Below are 23,045 nucleotides of genomic sequence, written 5' to 3'. Positions count from 1 at the left end.
ATATGATAATAAGTAATATTTTGATTTGATATGTGGAGTTGATATTTTCAGGCTGAGTGGTAATAAGCAGTCTATTATTCATGATGTCACAAGCTCATACATTGGCTGGGCCAAGTATATAAGCATAAACAGTTCATCAATGGGATTATGGATCAAACTGTGTATAAAGATATCTTAAAATCAAAATTATTATGTTTAATTAACAATATGCAATTGGATGAAACTGACACAATTTTTAAAATGATCAAGACCCAAAGTTATAGCAAAATTAATCGTGAATTGGCTCAATGATTAGCCATTATTATTTTAAATTAACAGCTACAAATCATGGATTTTAATGCCATCAAAATGTTTTGGCCTATTAAAAAAACCTACTGCTTATGTAGACACTGACAACATACATCAACGTTGTTTATAAGAAAATCAATGAGCAATGTGTTTAGACAGTTTAAAGTATGCCGAAGCCAATCCACAAAGGAATTCCAAGGTATTCTTTGCTCTTCGTCGGCTTTTTTTATAATAAAAAATAAAATCTGCATGAAAACCCTGTTTTTATATGAAAAGAGCTAGAAAAACATTAAGTTTTTCATAATATTTTCAATAATTATTCCGTTCCTAGTTTGAGCCAGCTAATGCTGCTCTCTAGTTTTTTATTAGCACTGGCCTGCGAGCCAGTTCATACATTCATTCGAGTTAAGTATCCTGTCTGGCGTGTTTATATATTTCATCGCCTAATGTGCCTTATGTTATTTAGTATTTTTACGAATTAAATTCAATTACCTAAAAGAACATTGTCCCATTCTTTTATCAACAATTAATACAGTCCATTCTAGCTCTAAAGACTTAACAGTAATTTAGTTAAAAAATAATTATTATTAACTACGATTTACAAAATTTTGTTCCTGTGATGACCAATGCAGATCTTTGTTTCTTTCACACAGGAAAAAGTTCTTACTCCACAAAATTTGTAGAAAATTAAAAAATAAATGATAAAATTAAGCAATAGAAATGCAAGATTAATTATTCATAACTGTGATATAGTGATATTTCACTAACCAGCCAACTGGCTATCTGATTTTAGAATGTAGGTACTTTGATTCAAATTTCTTTTCTCACTTTTTATTTTATCTCACGCAATAATAAAATATTACCAGTAGACATTAAAAAATTCTACTAACCAATATAATTATATAATTTATCATTAAGTAAGATGCAATAAGGCTGAACAACTACTAATCAATACTTGGGTTTGAGACCAATATTTTTATAATGACATGGTAACCAAATTAAAAGTAATTTATAAAGCTATAATCTTTATTACAATAATTTTTAGGCAGGAGACTTCATTATTGGATAATCATGAAAATAGAGATTTAAAATTAAGTTTTATAAAAGAGTAATTTTTTTTGTAGTGACCAAATAAATACTAGATTAAAGTTCAAAAGCCTTGTAAAATCTTAAAAATCTTTTCATACACACTAATTTTTCAAGATTCTTTTTGTAAAACAAGAATTTTTCATCCTCCCCTATAATAAAAAATTACACCCTCAATTGTCCTATTAACTCATTGGCTCCTGAGAGTAAATAAAAATCTATGCCAATTTTCATTATTCTACTGATTTTTTCATTTTATTTTCCATTTTTACAGAATGTGATTTATGAAAACAATATTGTTGTTCTGCTGATAATTTCAATAACTGTAATTAAATCTTAATTATTTGTATCACGATTTATTTAATTATTTGTATCAAGATTTATTTATTTATTTTTTTAATGAGCTAAATACTTCTCGATAAATGCCTTTAAAATTGCTATTTTATGCCACAATGACTTTATTTACTTATATTCTCACATATTTACAACACAATTATTTAACATAATCAGTTGTAAACATTAAAATTACCTAAAACAATACTTTTTGTTGCTGCTCTCATCAAATTTTTGGTGTAGTTTTCCTTAATTTTTCCAAGTAGCTTCTCTAGTTACCCATGAATTATTACCCATATGCATCCCTAACATGATTTATATAAATGTTTAATTATGAACTGATCTGTTACAAATATTTATTTATTCATTCACTAACCTATAAAAAGAAAACTTTGTTAAATTGAGGGATTCCTGTACTGTCCTATATAATTTTATTCACTTAATTTATATTTATTTTTACTGAAAAAAATCACTAATATTACATTAACCTCCAGTTTAGATCAACATAGATAAATCTAATTTTTTTTATCTGACCAGAATAAGTTTCAATTTCTTTGGTTTCACTGTAAATAGTGAACATAATTTTATTTTTTAAATGTTTAAACATTATAAAGTGCGTTCAGAAGGTTGCTGTGCATTGGAATTATGGAAGTATAATGACGAAACTTTCTTAATTATTATTACTTTGTAGTTTTATTTCATTATTTTATAAAAATGGATATTACAATAACTGGAATAGTTTATAAAAGGTGTTGAAAATGACTTCCTCCAACATCAATATATTTCACATGTTTCAATTTATTTTCAAACACTTTAACCAGCTGATATACTGGAATGTTTTGTATATATGCCGTTATTGCAGTACTTAGTTTGTCAATCATGTGTGTTCCATTTCGATATACTGCTTGTTTTGCTGCCCGCATTGAAAATAATCAGGGAAAATCAGATTGGATGATTGTGCAGGCCTCAAGCCTTCAGTATGATTCATTCATCAAAGACATTTCATAAAAAAGTCATTGACCTGTTAGTGATGTTTGCGTTAACTTCTGTTAACAGACTAATGAAGTTTCTTAAAACAGCATAATAAAAATCATCTATTAACTATATTTTCAAAAAGGAATAGACCCACAATGCGTGTTCTACTCACACTGTCTACTCGGACTCCAATTTTCACTTCAAATAAAAATTGTTCGTTTAATTCATGGGAATTAGTTGTTGACCACAGTTGTGTATTTTGTTAATTAATATACCCTCCCAGATGAAATCACGCTTCATCTGTAAAAATATGTCAAGGATACCTACAAAACTTTGGTCAATAAACTGTTTAAGCCATTGACAATAATCTAGTCTTTTGACATGATATTTAGGTTTCTGTTCTTGAACACACTTTACTTTATAGGGGAAAAGTTTCAGTTCTTTTCTTATAGCTTTATGTGCAGCAGCAAGTCCAATATCTTGTTCTTATAATGAACCCACAGGGTAACCACCAACTTAATGCACCACATAATTCTAAACCATATTGCACAGTGACTTTCTGAACGCACTGTATTAAACATTAGTTTCAAAAGTAAGAGTCACCAAAAATAAAGTGCTAAAGGATTTCTCAAGCTATAGTCTCTGTTTTATGATATAATACTAACAGTATAGGGAAATGTAATGTGAAAAATTTTATTCAAAAGTAATTTGTTGTTAAACTGTAAATCAGACATGACATACTCTATGTAAGTGTATCAATTTTTATATTTACTATATGGAATTAAAATAAAAAACTATTTTTTTATGATAAATAATAATAAATTAAGCATTCTCCTTATAATGTTGATTATTTTTTTCTTTTATTTATCAACAAAGTAGTATGTTACACTACTTCTTCAGAGACTTATAAAATAAATGATTTTTTTTAATATTAAATAATTTAAAGTTAAAAATCAGAAACAAAGAGAAAGTAATGCTGCTTTTTTGTCAAATGCAATTTAAAACTGATTATAGTAATCGATTTACCCTGCTACTAATGCATCCACTCATTTCATTTTTAAATTATTACTACTATTATCAATATAGTATTAGTGAAGTGTACTGGATATTAAATTAGACATATAGTTTCTCATTGCCATTTAACCTGATCAAAACTTAATTGTTTATTAATTATATTACTATTGGTACATTTTATTATGTAATGAACTTTAATGAATTTGTTATTAAGTATCAAAGCAATATATAATAATTATTATCAATAATAAAACAAAAATATTACTTAGTGCTTTTTTTTAATGTTAACATTAGCGTTTTAATGATACATACCACTCTATCAGATGTAAAAATTAAAATAAATTAAAAGAGAAGAGTGTTGCCTCATTAGCAAAATAGCTTAATTATAAAAATAAGCAGTAAATGAATATTTTCATTTTATTATTGATAATAAATTCTTTAAGTTTTTTGATAATATATTTTTTCATGTCAACTTACTTTTGAAACTTCCAATTTTTATTACAACAAAATTATTCACAATGCTGGGAAACTACACAAAACATTATACATTTTATTTTTTACTATAATGGAAACATGCAAGTAAGTGGGAGTGCTAATTACAATTGGATACATAAAATATTTTCTAATATTTGAATTACTGAATTTATGTAAAACTTTTAAGGTCATTTTTTAAACCAAATAAATATTAATTTTCAATTACATACTAGTAAAATAAATATGTAAGAAATTATGAGAATAATATTAATAATTATTATAATAAAATAAGGCATTGCATACTTCAAACAGCTCTAAAGCATATTGCATAATCGATGCAGTTGCATAAATTTAAAACATAAGTGCAACTATATTGAGAAAAAAATGCAGGCTTATATTTTTCCTACTTTGAAAGAATTAAGAAAGAAAAACAACAGACGGTAAAAAGTTAATAACATAAATCTACGAAAAAGAGGATTATTTACATGTTTAAATACGAGTTGTTTACATATATATATATATATATTATAATACAGCTTGTTCTTTTTTATTGGTTATTTACATTAGTATAAACAAAATCTTAAAATTTATGCTATAGATAGATGCTAATGAAGCAAAGAAATTTAATTAAAATCCATATACAAAAAGTAAATGCTGAATGGAGTTTAAAATACAAAATATATCAGAATACTTTATTGACCTGTAAAACTGGGAACACCAAAGCATTATAAATAATATTTGTAATTATTAAGGGAAGAAAATATGAGTTGTGATATAAAATATTAAACTAACAAAACTATGTATAGTCATTAATTAATAAATACTGAACAGATATCTATCAGCGGTGTAAGAAGCTCTTTAACTAGACAATCTAACAATGCACAACCTACGATTTTATGTGGCATCCATCAATTGAGGAAGAGGATACAGCTAATTATAAATTGAGAGATACAATAATAAGGATTAAGTTGGTAATTATGAGATATTTGCAAGAAACAAGACAAATCCACTGAAACACTTTCCTACACTAGATTTCACTTCATTAGTTGTGATAAGAGGTGGTAATAGACATGAATCTTGAAGAGGATTAATTATATCAGAATATAAGAATGTAAAAAGAAAAAATGGATGAAACTGATACAGAAACTGATAAAAAAAACAAAAAACAACTAATTATAAAATTAACAAAATAATGTTATAAGGAATGCTAATGAAAAACATGTACAAAGGATAAAAAAATATCACTAAAATTAAAATCATACTGCTTGTTAAATTAAAATAAAATAATTAAAATACTGTATCATAATATTAACTTGATCAAATTATTTTGCATTTAGTTAGATATTTTCTAATTTGTCTAATAAATTTAATTTGATTTGAATAAAATTTAATTAAACTTAATATTAATTGAATTTCATTCATTCATAATGTGCTATAATAAATCTCGTTAGCTGTTAGGAATGCAAAAAGCTCACTCAGGATGAAATTTTATTATTATCAAGATAAAAAATGTATAGTAGATAAATTTACCATACAATCAAACATTTTACATTTATAACATTGAATTTTAATTTACAACAGCCTTAAAACTAATTAACAAATCAAGTACAATTAGGTCTGATTAATTAAACATGGAGGGAGACTAATTCTGCATGCACAGGACTTTGATAGAACCACATAACGGACTACACAAACTCTTTCATCTGATGTGTATATTATAGGAAAAAAATTATTACAAGAACCGTACATACAAGAAAATTACTGCATCTAGGAACAATTATACAGGTTGCTTACTAGTTAACATTGTCATCTAGATCAACTTTTTAGTTATAGAATCATTATCTTAAAATTTATATGGGACAGTAAAAATTACTACCTACAAACAATTGTCACTTCCAATGTAAACTGGTACAAATTATCAAAGGTAATAGTTATCATGGAGGGGGTAAGAAAGTTTAGCTCAACTGATAAGATTGATTAGGCTTGTTATGCAGATATCAGACAATAAAATAAGTTCCTGAGTCGAACTGCAGAAAGAACCCCCTACCAGACACCAAGGTATAGTGAGACATCAGATCCTGGCATCTTCAGGCGGGAAACCCTAGTAGGATCAGACCTACAACTACAGAACTGATAACTAGGAGGACGGAGCGAGGGTAATGAAAAAAATAATTTACCCATTAGAGTAATTTACTATTTTGCTCAGAGCCTATTGAAGCTAGCATAGTATCTCAAATCTTATATAATAATATGTCTTTCTCAAGAAAATAATACACATACACTAAGTCTCAAAACTAAAGGAACCCAATTTCAACAGTTATGTTTAAATAAAGAATCTACTTATAATAAATATTGCTTCTGGTTAAGTGTAAGCAGAACAATATTTTACTAATGTAGTAAATAAACATCTTCATATAATTACTGGGATCATATTTAACTATTTTTTCAATTAAAACTGAAGAGAATAGGAAAAAAGTACTTAATATTATAAGTAGATCAATTTTTATTACTTTCTTATAAAGTAATTTTTTTTGTAGATCGATATCGATGTTAAATATCTTAAAAATACAGTATATACAAAATGAATTTATAGCATGCAGGTCATTATTATATCATTACAACGTGTATAATTAAAAAAAATTTCACCAATAATAAAAACATGCATGGAGCGAATAATTTGGCAGCATATGGCAATATGAATCAGTGCAACAAAATATTATTCAATAAAATAAAAACTTAGAACCACAGAAACAAATAAAATAGAATATCAAGAATAGATGAAATCAAAATAAACAAAGATCAGTGAAGAGGTTGTGAAAAGTGTATATAGTGGTGATGTGTGAAAAGGGTAGCATTAGCGGCATCATTAGCAATAATAAAGAGAAAAAGGTATAAAGGGCTAAACAAACAAATACTTTTTGTTTGTTTCTAATTTTTATTTTTTTCTGTTAAAATGTTACCAACCCGCCATGGAAGGACGGGGTGAAGTGGAAGGGGGCAAGAGAACGCTGTGTGTTCTTAGACGTTCTCTCTCGCAAGGCAGCTGTAGGAATCTACATGTAGATGAGGCCATCTGCAGCGATCTTACACTCATCAAATCTGAACCATATATTTGACCAAAAATAAATTATTATTTTAATATTATTAATGGGATATTATTCTCAATAATTCAAAACTTCATTAACTCATACTTAAAATTTATCTTACATAAGAGATTTAGTTTTTTTTATTTTCCAACAAAATGTGAGGTATGATGTATGATGAATGGTTAATGAATTCTTATATTGAATATACAGAAAAAGATAAAAAAAATTTTTAGTACTAAAATGATCAATGAATCTTTAACACGTTTTTCCAAATTAGAATTAACTGAGCAATTCTAACACTGTTGAGTCTGCATTTAATAATTCTGTTGCAGCTTATAATCAAGCTGTAATACAAATTATAAAAATGATTATACAATACTACCATAAACGTATGCATGATGTCAAACTTTCATATTAGTTTCTGTATAATTTGAGGTATCTTTCTACATATCTAAATAAAAAAACATACAGCAATATATATTTTTAATAAAGACAAATACTTGTTACAACAAATTACAAAAAATATACGAAATCCAAATAAATTAGCTCAGAACACCTACTGTAACAACTAATAGAAAAAGTTAATTTTTAAACAAAATTATAAGATAAATGTACGATTTAATATAAATTTTTAATATTTTTTATCTTTTTATGTATACATGACTTTTATAAAAGACTATTAACGATAAAATAGAAGTAATAGCAACAATTTATGTAACAGATAATTTCAACTAAATGTACATAATATAAACTATACTTTGTATCTGATTAGATTATCAATAAATATGTTTAAAAAAGTTCACTAAAAGTTTTCAATCTAATATATAAAAAAAGGACATACAAACAAACCTTAATTCCAAACTATAATTTATAATACATTATAATTAGATTTATTAAAATAAGATACACTTATACATAATGCATTAATAAATAATAAATATCAGTGAATGTTAATAATATTTTTAAGCTGCTGGTTAAGTAATTAATCTTTTAATACTATACTGGAACTGATTTAACACTTAAGCTGGTAACTGAAATGACTTCCACTGGCAGAAATTTGAACTAGTTTCATGGCAGCAAATCAAATAACTGAAGAAGATTAAATATTGTCTTGGAACACAAATGCTTAATTATTCGTCCTTTTCTAAAATCTGCAGTAATAAAACAGCATTATTTTATCTATAAGTGGTGATTATTTGCAATGTACCATATGCAACAATTATTTATTATACGATTTATAATTTTCATAATCCTTTTTTTATTTTAAATACACTCATTTTAAATGAATGTCAATGCTAAACAGCACAAACGATACAAATAAGTAAGAGGTTTATACCATATTCTATACTAATGTGAAGGAACAGTATCCTTTTTAACAGATGGGCAATTACTCATCTAACAGTTTTGATAAAATGCGTGGTTAAGTGAAAATAAAGTCCAGTAGGGCAATTTGATAAGTAAGGTAAATGAAGATGGCAGCACTATTTGTAAAATTTTTTGTCTACCATTTTCTTCTGTTGTTGAAATACCAGGTATTAAATATCAGTTTATGTAACAGCTATGTTTGACAGTATGTTGAAGATGATCTCAGTGATTTTTTGTAAAATGGAAAGAAAGGAATCCTTCTTGTCATAAAATTCTATTTTTTTGAAAGGGTAAAAGATTACCCAATAAAAACAATTTACAAATAGTTTTTGGTTAGTTTACAGTGTTATTTAAAACTGTTCATACACAGGTTCCTCAGTTTATTGTGGACAAAATGAGCTGTGAAGACTAATACCGCAGTGGATATCCAAAAGAATTAAAAACTGAAGAAATGATCCCAAAACTTTATAAAATCATTTCAGCAAACTGTAGATTGAAATTTAGTTGAAATATACAGTAAGCATCTCAACTGAACATATCCTACATAAACATTTGAAAATAAAACAGCTTTATCCATATGATTCCTCACATTTGACCAAAAAATTGTTTAAATGGATGTTTTATCCTACAGCTTACAGCATTTCAAGTGAGATCCAAATGAAATTTTGCATTGATTCATAACAGTTGATGAAACCTGGGTTCAAAATTACACATCTGAGCCAAACATACAGTACAGTACAGTACAAATGAGTGGATAAGAAATGAACAAGCGCTAAAGAAAGGAGAGTCAGTGCCCTCGGCGAAAAAGGTTGCAACCATTGTTTTTTAAACTGTGAAAACATGATTTTTAATGGCTGTCTTAGTAAAGAAGAAACAAATAATCATTATACCAATTTATTATGATGTCTACAATAGATTACAATTGGGCAAAAAAAATGTGCTCTTTTAAGACAATGTGTCAGTTTATATTTCAGCAGGTGCAATGAACAAACTGAAATTACCATTCTATATGCACTGCTCACCTTACTTAGCTCCCTCCACTTTCCATTTATTCCTGAACTTATAGAAATTAGTTGGGGGAAAAATTTTCTGGTAGCAATAAAATGATTGACACATGTATGACTATTTTGAAGTGTTGAACAAATCCTTCCGTAAATGGTATAATGAGAACAACATTGGGTTGTATCTACATAAAGAGAAAGCGTATTGAATTCAATCTGAATAAATACTGTTTTCTTTTTTATTTACCTTATTTAACAAACTGTCCTTGTATCTTTACAATGAGCCGAAGTAGCAATTTATTTTAATAAAGGTCTTGAATGACAAACTCTCTTCTGAAATAAACTTAAGACATTTTATAGAATCTTTTATCAAAGCTATGGAATTTTGAAATTGATAATATAATTTCAAAATTCCATAGCATTATACAGAGTGATTTTTTAGTCCTGTTACCCAATTTTAAATGTAATTTAAGAAAGCGAAATTTAGGTGGATTAAAAAGATGTATTTGTTACTTACATAAGAGATTTAATAAAAAGCTATTACTTACATAATTGTTAAAGAATATGCTCAAAATGCCCATCCTTGCAGTTATACATGCACAGACTCTTTTCACCATACTAGCAGAAACCTTTTTAAGAGTTGTATTGGAAATATTCGTGATTAAGCCTGTAATATTGACTTTAAGTTCATCAATAGTGTGATAGTGTGAGGATTGTTTTTGAAGGCCTCGGACTTAATATAGCCCCACAAAAAGTAGTCAGGAGGTGTGAGGTCTGGGGAACTTGGAGGCCATAAGCCCTTGCTTATTATTCAATCATCAAAGAACTCTTGCAGAAAATCCACGGTTTCTCGAGACGTGTGGCATGTAGCGCCGTCTTGCTGAAACCAGCAATACTGTTTTTGAGGTTCCAGGAGGGACAAATTGGTGCACAATATTCCTGTATACTTCACCATTTACTGTCTGTTCGAAGAATATGGGTCTGACTATACGATAATGAGATATCGCACACCACGCAATACTTTTTTCAGGATGCAAAGATTTGTCTTGTAAAGCATTAGGATTTTCAACCGCCCAAATTCGACAGTTTTGACTGTTCACATAACCATCGAGCTGGATCCAAGTTTCATCACTAAAGAACACTGTGTTTAAAAATTTGATGCCGTTGGTTTAGGGAGACCTAAACCAACTGCAATATTGCAATCCCTTGTTTAAATCTGGAGGCTGAAGCTCTTGGACTAATCGTACGCGATACAGATACAATTTCAATTTTTTAGCAGCTTTCTGAACACTCGAATATGATAAACCAACTTGCGTGGAAAGTTTTAGTAAACTTTTCCGTGGAGAATTGAGCAATCTTGTTTTCACATTCTCTAAAATATCATCGTCAAGTGAGTTGGTCAACCACTACGTTTTCTGTCGCAAACACTACCTGTCTCTCGAAATCAGTTTGCTGGCCTAGAAATTGACATTTTTTCTGGCGGAGGAACACCAAAAAATTTGAAATGATTCTTTTACACTCGCATACGATTTCGTAGCAAATATTGTTCAAGAATGAAAACTCATTGTTCTCTAGTAAAAGACATTCTGTTCATAACAAAACCGCAAACGGCACAAAAGTTTACACAGCTCAAGGAAAATCAACTCACACTGCCATATCTATACCAGTTGAGTTGCGCTACCAACTTTGTGTCACAAAACAAAATTTACCTTTCTTAGAAAAAAATTACCAGACATTAACAATTGGGTAACAGGACTAAGAAATCACTCTGTATAAATAATTTTTGGAAGCACGGTTTACTTCTAAAAAACTACACATCTTAGAAAAAACTGATATAAACATGAATTCAATTATGTATTATTAAATTTAATCATTATTTGTATTAAAATTGTTAATTACATTAAATTTTTAAATATGCATTACTTTTTACACTTCTATAAACTAAACTGTCATAAAATTCTATTTCCAATAAAATAGCTACAAAAGTCTCTTTAATAGCAGTTAGCCATCTCGCCTACTAATAATTTTGTTACCTACAGATAACAGGGATATACACAACAATCAATCCCTCTATAATGATCACTCATTATTAATTGAAAAAAAGTAAAAGAAAGCAAAATAACCAATACAATAGTCAGCTCAAGTAGTACAGCAAATCATCACCTACCATTGCAGAATTTATAACTTTTTTCAGGAAAATAGCATTACATTCTTTACAGTATTTCCCCAAAAATTGTCCAAGATGTAACTAAAATGTTTGCATACATTACAGCAATGAAATTTAATGAAATACTTGTTAATATCCTAACTTCATACGGTCAGCATCTTGGTCTACTTGTACTAATACTATTAGGATAAGTTATTTTATCTGCACTAATCGACACACAATTTTGGACCATTCTGAGCACCTTAATATAATACAACAGTTTCACACCAACAAACTTACTTGCATATGCTGTAATCTATGCAGGTGATGAAGGCTGTCAAAATCATTCCTGCTGTATATTACAATGGCAGCAATACAAATGATTGCAGATACTGATAATTTTAATAACATTTTCTCTAAGAAATAAAAAAAATTATTAACTGTTGTAGGCGAAAATGTTAAATACACTGTCATTCTATCTTCAGTTACCAGCTCATGTTAAAGTAACTTTTAATGTATTTATAAATAAAATTATTTTAATTTCGTAAAGAATTAAAGAGTATAAACTTAAAAAAAATATGAAGAAAAACAATTATATAATCAGATCATCACAATATTTAGTAAGTTCTATCACTTGATACTCTGTATAAAATAAACTTTACAAAAGTACAGAGGAAAAATCTTTAACCAATTCACTTAAATACAATGTTGTTAATAGCAAATATTAGTCATCAATTCTAGTACATAAATAAAGAGCTATGTGAAAAAGCAATGATTTATAAATTGTAATGGCTATAACTAATTTATTTAGCATTTATATTAAAGAAAATTATTTAAAAATTGAATGTTTTACTAACAAAAATAAATAGATTGTAAAATTTTGAGTCATACCTGGATCTCTATCACCAGCAATAGACTGTAAGCTTTGCGCTGATGTTTGTGAATGACCCATCGATGATAATGCCATACTCCACCGTCTGTTAGCTTCTCTACTATATATACGTTCCCATGGAGGTGGTCTATCTCTAGCAGAACTTCTAGATGATTTTGGTAATGTCTGATATGTTTCTCTCAAAAATGCAGTAATTTCCAATAGTAACATACAAGCAACTAACCTCAATGCGATCGGACATTCTGAACCATATAAATTAATACTAGCTGTAAACAAGAATTCCAAAAAAAATTACACAAGTTTCTTCTTAAAAAAAAAAAACTAAACATGAAAACAAAAAAAAAAAACACTGAATTTTATACTAGCACTAACATAATCATGAATTTCAAACATACTAAATGTAACTATAAATATATCTGGTATAATTTAATTGGTGTAAGAGCATATTAACTACAGTAATAAAAAAAAAAATTATTTTTAAATTTACCTACATTTTTTTTTTTCATAACAGTTAGTGATGAGGATTATTAAAAATGTAACCTTTAATCATAACAGACTGTAAACCTAATAATAAAACATTTTTAATAACTTACTTCAAAATATACAGTGTTAAAAAGTAACTATATACCTATATAAACACAATTATATGTTGAGAACTGTATTTCTCCAGAATTTTATTTCTGTGATTACACAAAAGGTAATATCAAAGAAATAATCTATATCAAAGAAATAATTTATCAAAGAAATTCCAAAGTCTCCAAGAACTTTAAACTGATATTCGTGATTTCATCAAAAACATTCTACATGAACAACTTGTGAAAGTCTTCAAGAACAAGAAGAAACGTGTCCAGATATGTTTTTGGATGTTCACGGGGACCAACAACTACTGTAAAGTAAGTCGATATTATTTATGTTTTCTTGAACTATTGGAGCAGGTAAACAGTTACTTTCAAAATGTACTGTACTTTACACAACACAATATTTGAAAAGTTGATTTAAGACATTTTACAGTAAAATTTGGTTTGGCTTGTCATTACCAAAGTGTGTACGTCAAAAAAATTAATTATTGATGTGTTTCTGCAGTACGAATGAATCTATAACTACTGATGAAATACTACCACACTTTTTGTGGTTGTCATCAATTCCAAATATAGCACAAAATTATTTGCTATGTCCAATTCAAAAACAGTTTACAATGAAAATTTAGAGATCTCTGTCGTAAAACAACCTAAATCCAAATATAAGATTATAAATGTTACAGTTAACAAATGGGTAGTACCAATTATAAATACAAATAAAACGTAACTGGGAATTGATACACAAATATGGATTTTATCTTGCTTTAAATAGAAAAGCGGCATCATGGGACTCAAAAAACTAAAAGCTGTGTATCCCATATTTGTATTATCAAAAATAAATAAGCAGGTCATCAATATTCATTATCTGAAAGATAAACTAAGTATCATACGTGTAAATAAAAGTTAGTGTGGTGAGGTAACAGCTTAATTTTTCCTTGATTTGTCACTGAAGAATATTAGCTACATTAAACGTCAGATCATTTATTTAGCCAAATGTGGCATAGAACTATGGTAATGAATATTTCCCAAAACATTAGTGTTGGAATTAATGAAAATATCATGCACATTTCAAAATACAATCTTTTCTATTGCATGGTACAAGTATATTTAATTTCATTTCCATCCTGTATCAAAAGAAGACCGGATCAGAAAACCAGCTATGAAAACATATTGAACATAATAGGAAAAAGCTGGTTCAATGCAGCACTGTAGATTAAATCTGGTATAACTTGTAACTGTATTGAGGAAAGTAAACAGAGTAAAATGTTGTAACATTTAAGCACATTTTTCTATTAGTTATTTTGGTTACATATATTAATACAGAAATATAAAAAATGCTATTATATATAATTTGTAAAAGTAACACAATAACCCCTTTTTTTATATTAATATATTTTGGTAACAATATTAGCATTAACTTAATCTTTGTTTTGACAAATAAAATTCACAAAAATGTAATTTTTTTAGTATTAATTTTAAAAAATGGTTCTAATACATAATATTACCTGCGTGGTTCTAACATTAACCAGTTCTAATTATTTGTTTTTAAAAAACAACGTAATTAAATTTATTGAATTACAGGATGTCATGAAAAAAAATCATGCAACCGGATGTGTCAAAAATGTTGAATAGAAGAAGTTTCAAAAAAAAAGATAGGTTTTTCACATACCTTACACCATCACCTGCTTTCATTCATATGCAATAAAAACATATAGACAAGTAAAATTATTTTGTAAAAAAACATTTTCTATGAGAGAGTGAATTTAGAATGATGCTATTCTTGTTATATCACATGATAAATGAACAGGGATTTGTACAGCAAATGATAAATCTCAATTCATATATAAACAATCCTGATATTTATTTTTACATTATTTCATTGTCTATTAACATTTTTTACTGGTAACCTTTTTATAAATCTGGGACACCAAGCAGTAAAACATTTCATTATCTAGTTAATAGTATTAGAATGCTATTTAGTAATTACAAACATCCATTACCTAAAAAATTATTCAACAAATATTTACAGACAAATCAATACTTTAGTAATATTTTATAAATTACCAGAAAAAAAAGATTACATACATTCATCTAGAAAGTCCTCTTCTTCATCCTCCATTAGAAGATCTTTTTGTTTAGCTTCATCTGACAACATAGAAATGACACCAGCAACATGTTGCTTATCCTCAAGATACATTTCTTCTAGTCTAGTACCAATTGCCTGAAAAAAAAAAAAATAATAAAAAAATATAATCTTACTACAAAAATGATTTTTAAAATAGAATAATATTCAAAAAAACCAACTTTTTAATTTTTTTTTAGTTCTGAATGATATTCTGAAAGTCTGCAGATAGTTTAACTTTCTCCACTTCAAGGCCTGTAACCAGCTGCATCCATGTATCATCAGACCATAATGTATAAGGTTTGATAAAAAAAATACACAGAATTTTAAAATTTTCCAGGCTGTATAAGTCCAATTGTCACTTTTTTTTTGTTATGTTGGTACACCTGTCCTAATGTACGTTTACATTGGTAGCCAATGCCAATTGTATTGGATGTTTATATAGGGACATTTTTTACGAGCCCAGCGTCTTCTTTTGTTAGCGGTTGTCGGTGGTTACAGGACTGTCTCGCGAGAGGCAGTGACCGTGATCGCGAGCATCAAACCTGTGGATATTTCGGCTACGGAACGTAGCCAGCAATATGTTGCAAAGAAGGGTGGCCTTCTTACTGCTGGGCGTATGCGTGAGATCGAAGACCAAGGTTTCGACTCTTTGCAAGATAGGTGGAACACTTCTTTGACAGGTCGTTATACGCATGGTATATTTCCTGATGTTAGAGAGTTGCGAGCGATTAGCTGGGTATCCCCCAATCGGCATACCACTCAGTTCCTCTCAGGACATGGTGCATTTAGGGATAAATTGGCAAAGTTTAGGTTGGTTGATTCCGGCTTCTGTCCAGACTGTAGGGTCGATGACACCGTGGACCATGTCCTTTACATATGTCCCCGGTACGAAGCTGAACGTACCAGAGTTACTAGGGAACTCGAGAGAGTAAACTCTATTTTGGATCTACGAGTCAACTGGAGGACTCGTAGAGAGTGAACAATAGTTGCTGGCTTCCTTCGCTTCCTCGCCCTGAGCAGGGCTGCCGAAGGGATCTAGTAGGTGATAGGAACCTGGGTGGCTAGGGACCGCCTGGGCAGTTGACTGGCCGAAGGTAGGCGCTTAAGGCAGCGTGCCTCGGTTAGATGTATTGGTGGTATGTATTTAATCAGGCTGTCGGCAGAGTTGCGGCCGTTGTCGGCAGGCGGGATTATTCTTGCCCGGTGGGTGCGGTCGCGCTCCGCCGGGGGCACTAATGAGCTAATGACACTGTCAGTGGGGCTTCTCTGGGTGCTGCTTTGGTGGTATGCAGGGGAGTCTTGGCGGCGGTCTGCGAAAGATGGTGAATGTCACGCGGGACTCCGTGATGGCGCTGTGCGGGAGTAGGCGTTAATTCTCCTCTCCCGGGCGGACCGGAAAGGAGTCGGATAGAAACTCATTTTGAGTATTAAGCGGGGTTCTTAAGGGAACTAGGTCTAAATTTTGATGAACAAACTTTAGTAGGAAAGTTTATTGTTGAGGTTGTTAGTACGGATGAGACATTCAGAAAGTGGCTCTTTAATAGTTGGATCTAGGCGCGGGGTCTTCTTTCCGCGGTTAGGTTTCTAGCTTAGTTCCTGAGGGCGACGTGGTAGCTGCAGGTGTCCGTTGTCTTCATTCTGAAGGCATAAACACGTAAATCTATCTCGTGGTGAATTTTTACCGATGTAGATGTCCCTCGGAGCATCTGCATCGGTGGCATCTCTGCGGGGCCTGGACTGAAAGCTGTGTGGCACAATCAGTTTGAGGGCGAGAAGATGTCCTCCGTTAAAGCCACTACTGGCTAGGAACGGAGGGGGTGGTGTAGCGACCGGACATGCTACGAGGTGGGATATTCTCCCCTCGGGGGAGAAATCGAGATGTATTGGATGCTTAGTTTATTGTTGGCTGTCATGAGCTACATGTGTTTTGGTATGATCGATGATTTTTAAGTTGTGGAAAAAACAGAACAAAGAATTTGCATTAAATTTCGCTTTAAGAATGGAATAAAGTGCAACACTGTTTTGGAAATGTTGAATGTTGTTTTTGACAATTCTTCTATGAATAAAACAAAAGTTTATAAATGATACAAATGTTTCCAGGAGGGCCATGAAGAGTTGATTGAAAATGACGAGTACCCTGGACCATCCCAGCACATCAACAACCAGTAAAAATGTCAAAAAAGTGAAGAAAATGATTATGGACAATCACTGAATCACTATCAGAGTCAATAAGGATTACTACTAGGAAATTCTACGTAGTTTGCTTGAAGCAATCTGAAGAAAATGCCTAGATTTGTGGCGAAACAATTCATGGTGGCAACTACACCATGATAATGCACCTGCTCACACTTCACTGCTTATTTTGTGAATTTTTGGCCAAAAGTAACGCCATTTTGATGCGTCAGCCTCCATATTCACTGGACATGGTTCCCTGAGACTTTTCTGACTATTCCCCAAACTGAAAAGAACCATGAAAGACAACATTTTGCCAACATTGAAGAGATAAAGAAATTGCTGAAGGAGCTAAATGCCATACCAGAAATTGTGATTCAGAGATGCTGCAAAGATTGGAAAAAGCGCTGACACAAAATTATATAGAGTAGGTCTGAAAATTTCCCAAACTAAATTTCTGTAGTTGATACAGAAACTAGCATCTCGTAGTACAACATACATGTGGTGGAAGCAGTTTAAGACAGTAGAGAGCCATTGAATGACAATGAACGAAGCAGGAAGCCGTCAACAGCTGTTCACAATGAAAACATTGTGAAAGTATGCGCGTTTCTGCTTGAACAACCTCAACACTTCATAAAAATATCTGCCTGAAAACATTTTGTTATAAAGTTACAGTTAGTGAAAAAGTTTGCCAAGATTTCAGTTCCCCCCCTGAAATGAGGTTGTAATAAATTTTTAAGGCATTATACAAGAGGAAAATTTGATGGTTTCTTATGTTTTTAGACCTGAAAAATTGAATAAAACAGATCACAGAACTGTGTCTCCCATAGCTTTCATGATATCAAATATAAAACAAATATCTATTGATGAAAAACAGGTTTTTTTAGGTCCAAAGTTGTTGAACTTTGTTAACAAAGTTCAACAACTTTGTTAAATGAATAATAAATGTGTAAATTTTATTACGAAACTTGTAGAAAATTTAATTCTGAGAAAAATTATGTAATAAAGTCTATGAAATGCAAAAAAAATCAGATTTTATTATTAAAAACAAAACAGAACAAAATTGAACAGAAAAATGCTATGAATTTAACATTTTTTTATTAGTCATTTAACAAAGTTGTTGTATTTCAAACTTAAAAAAATCTGTTTTTCATCATTGAATTTTTCTGTTTTACATTGTATATCATAAAAACTACAGGAGATACAGTGTTGGGTTTCATTCAATTTTCAGGTCAGAAAACATAAGAAACTATCATGTTTATCCGTCACATAACGTCTTAAAGATTTCAGTATGACCTCATTTCACCAGAGGAACTGAAATCCAGGCAAACTTTTTCGCTCATTATAACTCATAACAAAGCATTTTTAGTTTTTATGAACTTTTTTCTTATTCAAGCTCTAGAATCAGTTCCCAAATTATTTCCCTTTCCTCCTGAATCACTCTGTATATCAGAACTCAATACTATCTGATCTAGAGGACAGCTCACAAACCACTATACCACTGGTCAGCCAATTAGTGTATTAGCACCCATTTACTGATGAGCAACATACAGCAAGCCCAGTTTGTATTTAAACTCCAGTTCTGGAATCTCAAATTAATGAACTTATTCAAGAATATGAGAGAGTTACAAATAAAAATCATTTAAAAATTCAATGTATTTGTTGGCCCAGTTCTATTATTCTTAATAAACTAAACTATTGTAAAAATTGTATAAGACATCTGATAAACATAAAGTTATCAGAACTTTGTTTTTTTGGGGAATATTGGGAAAAAATTATTAACAGAACACATAAAAAAAGGTGACTGGTGAAAGTATGACATCAATAATTGTGTGGAGATTAAAACCAAATGTAAACATTGTTTACAAGACAATATTAAAAGAGTGGTAGCAACCAAAAGTATATATAAGACATATTTTGTACAATAACTAATATTAATGATAAAATTATTATGTACAAACACATTGCACTAACAAATACAAATATAAAATAAGTAAAATTTCAAAAATTTTGCAGATGCTAAATGATAATTTATTCTTACTTCAGCCCACTGATAAAACATTTTTCCAGCAGCACGCTGCAAATTATGAGAACGTCTAGGTGGAGTTGGTGCACCACGACATGGTAATGGACCAGACGGACGAAACATTGGGAAATTTGGCTTTACCCATGCTGGCCACTGACCTTTATTACAACAATGTACAAAATATGCACATTCCAGAATAAAGCAAGCCCTTGAAACCACTGGAGTGTGGGGCTGAAACAGACAACATTGCTAAATTATTATTCATTCTTATGACTTAAAAGTTCTATTAACTTTATTGAAAGAAAAGTAGCATATAAAATGTACTGAATATTGTATTATAACAAATATCTCAATGACACTACCTTATATAACATAAGCAATTTCATATTATTTTCTATACCAAATAAATAAAAATATGAGTTTACATTCATATATACCAGGCCAAGGATAACTTTGACCTTAACAATCCAAATATCAGACAGATATTACACTACACCTAATAGCTTTGTAAGCAATTAAATGATTTTGTTAGCAAAGAAATTAATTGAATCGGTTTCTTCTATCTTGTATAAATCACATATAATAATGCATGTGTAAGTTACAATTAATAGAATGCATCTGTTTTTACCACCCTATCAGTTTAACTTCTCATGCTTCCAGATTACTAACTAAAACTGATTTATAAAATATAGCAAATGCGAAACTTGCATTAGATTACACCAAGTTGTTTTGAGGAAACGAATAAGAACACAATAAATTTTAGCTCCAAGAAGCCAAATTTAACATAAATTTTAGAAGGGCAGATTTGAAGAAAGTTATCTACTTGCATACGATTCAAAGATTTAATAAAAAACACTTAATAGTGTTAGAATGGAATAGAATGCTTAAGAAAAGTATAATAAAAAAAAAATAAAGAAAGAAGAATTATTTATTTATAATTTGTTTAAGAAAGAGGTAGAGAAAAGGGGAAATTAGAAATAAAACTGGAATTACAAAGTGAGGAAAATAAACTAAGCACAGTACAGGAAGGAATGAGAAAAATATGAAGTAGATCCTTTATGCTTTTTAATATATTTACAGAACTCGCAAAAACAAGATACTGTTATCTTGACTGAAACAAGGAATGAGTCAAAAAAATGAATTTCATGGATTCATTATTGGAGAAGAAATTCAATTCAAAAATAAACAAGAGTAAAAATAAATGTAATTAAACATAATGGATATGACGAGTTAAATATTAATACAAGAAATAATATAACAGAAGGTGTCAACTTTGTTATTTAGGAAAAAATTACATCAAGAAAATATTCAAAAATGATCTGAACAAGCTCAAGAATTTTTAAGTAGAAATGAACTTTGCTAGTATCAAATTCTGAACATACATTTAGTAATTAGAAAATATGCCTACAAATATCTATACTAAATTTAGCACTTTCTGGCAATGGAACATTGCAATGGCAATGAACTTGGACCAACAAGAAGTCAGGAAACAAAGAATAGAAACTTTAGAAAAGTGGTATTACAGGTCAATGTTGAAAATTAGAAGGCTTGATGTATGAAAGAGAGATTTCAGAAAAATTTTAAAGGAAATAACTTTCTGGAAAATTTTGTAAAAAGAACATGATTGGTGAGGCATATATTACAGTATCCAGGATTAGTGAAATTGGTTCTAGAAGGAAGTATAGAGAGTAAAAATAATAAAGTAAGATAAAAATTAGAATACATGGGACAAATAGTTGAAGCTAAAGGAAATGAGACTGTATTAAGGCTCAGAACAGAATAGACAAAAATGGAAAAATACACCAAATTCTTTCATAATTTCCTAATAGCCATAGAAATTGATGTGTTTTAGTTTAAAAAATAAAAATAAAAAATGGTATGTTGTTTTATGTAATTAAATATTGTAGTAAATATATTATAATTAAAAATGTAGTACCAAATCAAGTGAAGCAGCTAGAAGATATGGATCCGGAATTGAGCCAGGAGTACACGTTTCCAACAAGAAAGAAAATCTTAACATTCCACTGGAAAGCTTTTGAGTAGATACTAAGTGACGTTCTTTTAATACAACAAATTCAGAATCTCTGCTGTGATCACCAACATCAAGAGAATTTCTTCGACTCAAATCTACCAACATTGCATCAAAACATTTATTAATAAAAGAAACATAGCACATCTTAATCAGAATTTTAAACTTATATTTAAATTTCTGATTTAACTGAAGCAGCTATTTCACTAGAAGTAAACTGGGCTACATTATCAGTATATAACAAACAAATAGAATAATATGTGTCCTCTAAGAGATATCAGTTTCTTAAATTGGTTTAATATATGTTTAATTAATTACTTTTAAAAAAATATATGCTGTAATACACTTACAATGCAGTAGCCACCTCTGCGTAAAAAAATGCAGTGTTGATTCATGTATTACATTTGCAAGCAATAATCCATTCCCTTCACATCCTTAAAACTTATCTACAATTGTTTACAGCATACTAAAAACATGTAATGAGATCCTAACCTTTATAGAAACCAATAAATGATTCAATCACCAGAAACTTGTAAATTGGTAAAGTTAAAAGAAAAAGATTGGGTTTCAAAATATCTACCAGAATATTTATAACTATTAACAATGAATACACAGCTATTAACATAGAAATACCCACAACTGCCTTGAGTTTCTTCTATGCTACCATCCTTTTTCTTTCCTCTACCAAAACCAAATCTATTAAATTGATCTTCCACACGTCTCCTTGCTTTCTGGAATGTATTACCAACACTGAAAAAGATAATAAATAAATCAGTAGCTTCAACTAATGTAAATTCTGCAAAAAAATAAATTGCAATGACATAAATCTGTCTGACATGAAATTTTCAAAACAATTATTTTTGATTTCTTTTTTATACTCAATTATCTAAAATGGAAAATCAAAATAGTAACATGATAAGAAAGTAAAAGTAAAAAATTCTAACAAAAGTATCATTAAAAAAATAAAACCAATTAAAACATTTGGTGAAGAACTACAATTTCATAAACTTTAATGAATTCTAATAAAATACAAATAAGTAGTAAAGATACAGTGCAGCATACTACTAACAGCTAAATACAAGAAGACATTAAACAAGTACCAGCTGAAATGTAATTTTTTTCATTTTTTATATGTTCTTTGTAAAGAATTCCAGCATAGCATTCAGCACTCAAGCATCAGATTACTGAAGGGAAGAAGTAACCTATTTTATATAGAGTCATGAGTAATTTTAGTGTTTTGTTTTGCTAGGAAAAATAAAATATACTACAAAATGTGTTGTTATCAAATTGAGTCCAGTAAAGGTTCTAAAAGAAATATTTCTAGTTGATGAAACATATTCGTTAAAATACTCAAATTCTACAGTAAAATATTATTTATTTTATTTTCAGTACACAGGAAAATAAATATGTTTTAAAAAAAGTGAAAAATCTTTCTGTTAATTCAGAAGTTTTTTT

General features: G+C 29.5%; 1 protein-coding gene across 1 annotated transcript in view; it reads right to left on the bottom strand.

Annotated features, from left to right (window-relative positions):
- unc80 (unc80, NALCN channel complex subunit) overlaps window positions 1–23,045 on the bottom strand; it is a 242,538-nt gene that overhangs the window by 110,890 nt on the left and 108,603 nt on the right. The window contains exons 27-31 of the mRNA XM_075373197.1: window positions 22,228–22,340; window positions 21,498–21,688; window positions 19,577–19,792; window positions 15,324–15,459; window positions 12,660–12,926 (exon numbers count right to left, since the gene is read on the bottom strand). Coding sequence (XP_075229312.1) covers window positions 12,660–12,926; window positions 15,324–15,459; window positions 19,577–19,792; window positions 21,498–21,688; window positions 22,228–22,340 — 923 coding nt within the window. The remainder of the gene's footprint in view (window positions 1–12,659; window positions 12,927–15,323; window positions 15,460–19,576; window positions 19,793–21,497; window positions 21,689–22,227; window positions 22,341–23,045) is intronic.

The sequence above is a fragment of the Lycorma delicatula genome, chromosome 8, assembly GCF_047948215.1.
Source record: "Lycorma delicatula isolate Av1 chromosome 8, ASM4794821v1, whole genome shotgun sequence".
Taxonomy (NCBI): Eukaryota; Metazoa; Arthropoda; class Insecta; order Hemiptera; family Fulgoridae; genus Lycorma; species Lycorma delicatula.
This window is presented reverse-complemented; position numbering and strand designations above follow the sequence as displayed.